General features: G+C 49.5%; 3 protein-coding genes across 3 annotated transcripts in view, besides 3 other annotated features; 2 read left to right on the top strand and 1 right to left on the bottom strand.

Annotated features, from left to right (window-relative positions):
• Positions 1-388: 388 nt before the first annotated feature.
• Positions 389-868, top strand: TSTA_045420 (uncharacterized protein; the record flags this gene model as incomplete). The annotated part of the gene is made up of 2 exons (XM_002484988.1): positions 389-752; positions 813-868. The coding sequence occupies 2 exons, from the start codon at positions 389-391 to the stop codon at positions 866-868; spliced, it is 420 nt and encodes a 139-aa protein (XP_002485033.1).
• Positions 869-1789: 921 nt separating this feature from the next.
• Positions 1790-3733, bottom strand: TSTA_045410 (uncharacterized protein; the record flags this gene model as incomplete). Its single annotated transcript, XM_002484987.1, has 2 exons — positions 1790-3408; positions 3700-3733. The coding sequence occupies 2 exons, from the start codon at positions 3731-3733 to the stop codon at positions 1790-1792; spliced, it is 1653 nt and encodes a 550-aa protein (XP_002485032.1).
• Positions 1903-1926: a microsatellite.
• Positions 2141-3547: a mobile genetic element.
• A 601-nt stretch (positions 3734-4334) lies between the features above and the next one.
• Positions 4335-4367: a microsatellite.
• A 132-nt stretch (positions 4368-4499) lies between these two features.
• TSTA_045400 (uncharacterized protein) overlaps positions 4500-4800 on the top strand; it is a gene marked incomplete at both ends in the record, with an annotated part of 1679 nt that continues 1378 nt past the window's right edge. The window contains 2 exons of the mRNA XM_002484986.1: positions 4500-4594; positions 4799-4800. Coding sequence (XP_002485031.1) covers positions 4500-4594; positions 4799-4800 — 97 coding nt within the window. The remainder of the gene's footprint in view (positions 4595-4798) is intronic.

Raw genomic sequence — 4800 nt, 5'->3', positions numbered from 1 at the left:
CTTGCTGTCTACATCAATGCCAGTCCTCAACGCTGGGAAGCGTTCTGTACCTACAGGCTGAAGGGCCAAAGCTTGTGCCTATACAGGATGTCAGAACTCGCTGGAACTCAACCTTTTTGATGCTTCGACGTGCTAAAAAACTCCAATCAGCATTTGATAAGTTCTGTTCACAATATAATCAGCTCATTTTACATTGAACCAAGAGAAGTGGCGTCAGATTGAATATCTTCTTCCGATCACTCAGCCTTTCTTCAAATTCACAACCCTTCTTTGAAAGACTAGAGATATTACTATTTATCTAGTTTTTAGCATCTACAATAAGCTCTTTGGTCATCTTGAAGAGTCAATGAGTCAGCTTGAATGAAAGAAGGTTCCTTCGAAGCAGGTCATGCTGACTGCTCTTCATGCAGCAAAGGAGAAGCTTTCACAATACTATGCTATGACGGACGAGATTGATAGTGATCTCTATGCAATTGGCACAATTATCTCTCCACAGCAGAAGCTCCAGTTCTTCCGTAGGAAGGAATGGCATGATCTGAAAACGGATTGGCATGGACAATATCGCAAGAGTCTTGAAGATTACCTTGAGGTTTACAAATGGCGTCTTTCAGATATACAGTTGGTATCCAAGGTTCAGTCGTCTGCAACTGTAATATTGGAACTCGAGGTCTTTTGCGAGCCAGAGGAGTCATCTGGACTTCATCACTCGTCTTCTAGTCATTGTGATGAGCTAACACAATATCTCAAAAGTAGTAAGTGCAATACCCCTTTTAAGCAATGTAGATTAACCTTTATTATTATTATTAATCAAGTTTATTGTCCGTACCCGGCCCTACTGGCTATGACAGACCACTGGAAGTCTTGGTGACGCCCTATCGGCCTCACCCCTATCAGAATCATGCATGCAAAAATTCAAAAATCACTATCTCGTCCCCATATCGCCGATATGCCAGGGACCTTTGGGCACTCTCCCTAGGCTAATCCTTCCGGAGATCCCTTATAGTTCCAAACCCGTGGGCACGCCTAGTTGGTACAAACCCTGACTAGTGTGCCCTTATCCCTATTCATCATCCAATGTGACACCTGGGCCAGCTTCCTCCAACGTATCCCACCCCCACGGGGGGCGGATAGCTGAAGTGGTAACAGCTGTCCTTGGAGCCTCCATTCGGTACCCATCTTCGCTGATTGACATGGCCGTAGGTTCGACTCCTACACCCCTCACCAAAACAATTACCACAAATTATCGTGGCAGCTGCAAGTGGGTGCTGCTGCCAAGGCTCGCGTGCTAGCGCATTATATCTAGCTACCGTGGGGCTTTGCCCTAAGAACCGCACCAATTCTCGGGAACCCTTTTAAAAACCATCCGACCCACCTACGGGACAGGACACCCGAGGCTAGCCTAGCTAGTGGTTAGTCCCTTATGGGGCAAGACTGTGACGGCCAATAAGTAGGCTGCGATGCCGATATTGGTAACTGGAAGCTCAGAAGTGGTTGGAGAGTGGGCGGTAGTGGAGCAATAGGAAAGATAAGGAACTATTGTATCTAGCTTGAGAGGACAGAAGCGGCAGCCGGTTACTATGGGTGCATATATAAATGTATAGTAGCTTAATGTGTATCCCCCCAATATCCCTAGGGGGGGATGAATAGGGGTGAGGGCACACTAGTCAGAGTTTGTACTGATTAGGTGTGCCCACGGGTTTGGAACTATAAGGGATCTCCGGAAGGATTAGCCTAGGGAGAGTGCCCAAAGGTCCCTGGCATATCGGCCACATGGGGACGAGATAGTGATTTATTTTGAATTTTTGTATGTAGGATTCTGATAGGGGTGAGGCCTGTAGGGTCTCACCAAGGCTTCCAGAGGTCTGTCATAGCCAATAGGGCTGGGTACGGACAATAAACTTGAATAATAATAATAATAATAATAATCCCACCCCCACGCATCGCTAGACTCAGCCTCTCTGGCTGTCCGCTCATTATCATTAAACAGGTTGGCTTCAGCCACGAATTGCAGCAATCCCTGTGTCGCTCTAGGCTCAGCAAATAGCCTAGCCTCGGGACTTTCCTCAGCCGCTGTAGGTAGCGGTACTCCAGCTTTCTCGAGGGCTCGATATAAAGCCCTCCGTCCTGTACGGCGTCCTCGGCATTCAAAAAGCACATGCCTCACTGTCTCATGAGGCTCCTTGCATGCCTGACACTCAGGCGATTCCCGTCGGCCTATCCGGTGTAGATAGGTGCCAATTGGGGCATGTCCTGTCTTCAGCTGGTAGTACCGACTAGCCAGTCTTTTTGGGGCTTTTCCCGCCACTGGGTCAAGGTTCCAGCCTCGAGGCATCTTGTAGACACGTCCGTCTCTATGCCTGCCTTGTACAGCGTTGATTCGAGCCCATTCAGATACTGCAGCTCTTCTTGCTTCCGTGCAAGCCCTTCTAACGTACGCTAGAGACAGGTGCTCAAAACCAGGTGCGGTCTGTTTACTAGCTGCGCGTTTAGCAGCTTGATCAGCCTGTTCATTCCCTACCACTCCTGAGTGGCCCGGAACCCATTGTATTGTTACTGGCTGACCTCTCATAGCTAGCTTCTCCACTGCCCTGTGAGCCCTAAGAACAAGGGCTTGCCCAGGGCCTGGTCTTGCTGACTTGAGGCGATCAATAGCATTCTGCGCGTCAAGGAGTACCCAGATGGGACCGAGAGGTTGCCTCTCAAGTGCCCATTCAAGTGCTGTAGCCACTCCCATTAGTTCCGCGTCAAACACCTCGTGTCCGTGGCCCATTGGCACCTCTACGTGTTCCCAGGGGCCTCCAGGTACAGCTTGTAAAGCGACACCGGCGCCGGCACGTCCTGTATCGAGTCTGGAGCCATCGGACCAAAACGTCGTTCCAGCGCGCTGTTGATTAGCCTCCGTTAGGGCCTCTTCATTGTCAATGACTCGGATCGAGCCTGGGAAGCCTTTAAGCTCGCATTGTTTAGTCCTTTCGATTCCTCCCGAGGGGTCTCTGCTCAGCCGTTGAGCGAGGTGCTTTGCAAGCCTTTGGCTGAGTCGATTCGGCACCTTGTTATCTCTAGAGGCCCACTCACGGTCGTCTAGCGGTTGCTCTCCAGGTTGTGCGTGGAGGTCACCATGTCTAAGGGTTACTGGAAGTATCTGCGCTGTAGGATGCGTGTCAGGCAGTGTGAGTAGCCTCGCTGTATATTGAGCCACTCTAGCGTCCAGTAAGGCTGTCGCTGGCTCTAACGCTGCCTCTCTGATTAGAGCTCCAATTGGGGTCTTTGGGAACATGCCCGTGATAGCTCTGGCTTGCTTATTGATTAGAACTTGGAACCTCTGTGCCCATATTTTCTGGCCTTGCCACCAAAACTCGGCACCCCAAAGGAGTTGAGCTTGTGCCGTAGCCTTTTGTATGCGCCTCACTAATGCTGGGGGTAGCCCATTGGCTCTGCAGAGTGAGTTCAACCGGATTATCGTGCTTCTTGCTATCTTGATTCGAGCGTTGTAGTGATTCTTCCATGTAAGACGGCTGTCCAGGAGTATACCTAGCCACCGTACTGTTGGTTTGTGTCAGAAGAATCAAGAATCCGCAGCCAATGGATTGACTAGATAGTGTTACACTACTGCACTACGGAAGCAAGGATTATCCGAAACCATTAGGGTTAGGGTATCAGAGCCAGCATATCCGGATGTTAGGACATGGCTATGATGACTATGACACGGCAGAACCGATCCATCAGAGCCCATTGTAGGAAACAGGATATGAAGGATATGATAGGGATAAGGTATAAAAAGACGCTCGTTTACCGTGTAGCTAGCTTTACTCTATCGTCTTGAATTAACCGTGCTAAGTACCCCTTAGCTTTGACAACTTGAGTATACGTTCTTCTATCGGGGGGCGGATAGCTGAAGTGGTAACGGCTATCCTTGGGGCCTCCATTCGGTACCCATCTTCGCTGATTGACAAGGCCGTAGGTTCGACTCCTACACCCCTCACCAAAACAATTACCACAAATTATCGTGGCAGCTGCAAGTGGGTGCCGCTGCCAAGGCTCGCGTGCTAGCGCTTTATATCTAGCCACCGTAGGGCTTTTGCCCTAAGAACCGCACCAATTCTCGGGAACCCTTTTAAAAACCATCCGACCCGCCCACGGGACAGGACACCCGAGGCTAGCCTAGCTAGTGGTTAGTCCCTTATGGGGCAAGACTGTGACGGCCAATAAGTAGGCTGCGATGCCGATATTGGTAACTGGAAGCTCAGAAGTGGTTGGAGAGTGGGCGGTAGTGGAGCAATAGGAAAGATAAGGAACTATTGTATCTAGCTTGAGAGGACAGAAGCGGCAGCCGGTTATTATTATTATTATTATTATTATTATTATTAATCAAGTTTATTGTCCGTACCCAGCCCTATTGGCTATGACAGACCTCTGGAAGCCTTGGTGAGACCCTAAAGGCCTCACCCCTATCAGAATCCTACATACAAAAATTCAAAATAAATCACTATCTCGTCCCCATGTGGCCGATATGCCAGGGACCTTTGGGCACTCTCCCTAGGCTAATCCTCCCGGAGATCCCTTATAGCTCCAAACCCGTGGGCACACCTAATCAGTACAAACTCTGACTAGCGTGCCCTCACCCCTATTCATCCCCCCCTAGGGATATTGGGGGGATACACATTAAGCTACTATACATTTATATATGCACCCATAGTAACCGGCTGCCGCTTCTGTCCTCTCAAGCTAGATACTATAGTTCCTTATCTTTCCTATTGCTCCACTACCGCCCACTCTCCAACCACTTCTGAGCTTCCAGTT

This window comes from Talaromyces stipitatus, genomic scaffold (assembly GCF_000003125.1).
Source record: "Talaromyces stipitatus ATCC 10500 scf_1105507295515 genomic scaffold, whole genome shotgun sequence".
Taxonomy (NCBI): Eukaryota; Fungi; Ascomycota; class Eurotiomycetes; order Eurotiales; family Trichocomaceae; genus Talaromyces; species Talaromyces stipitatus.
This window is presented reverse-complemented; position numbering and strand designations above follow the sequence as displayed.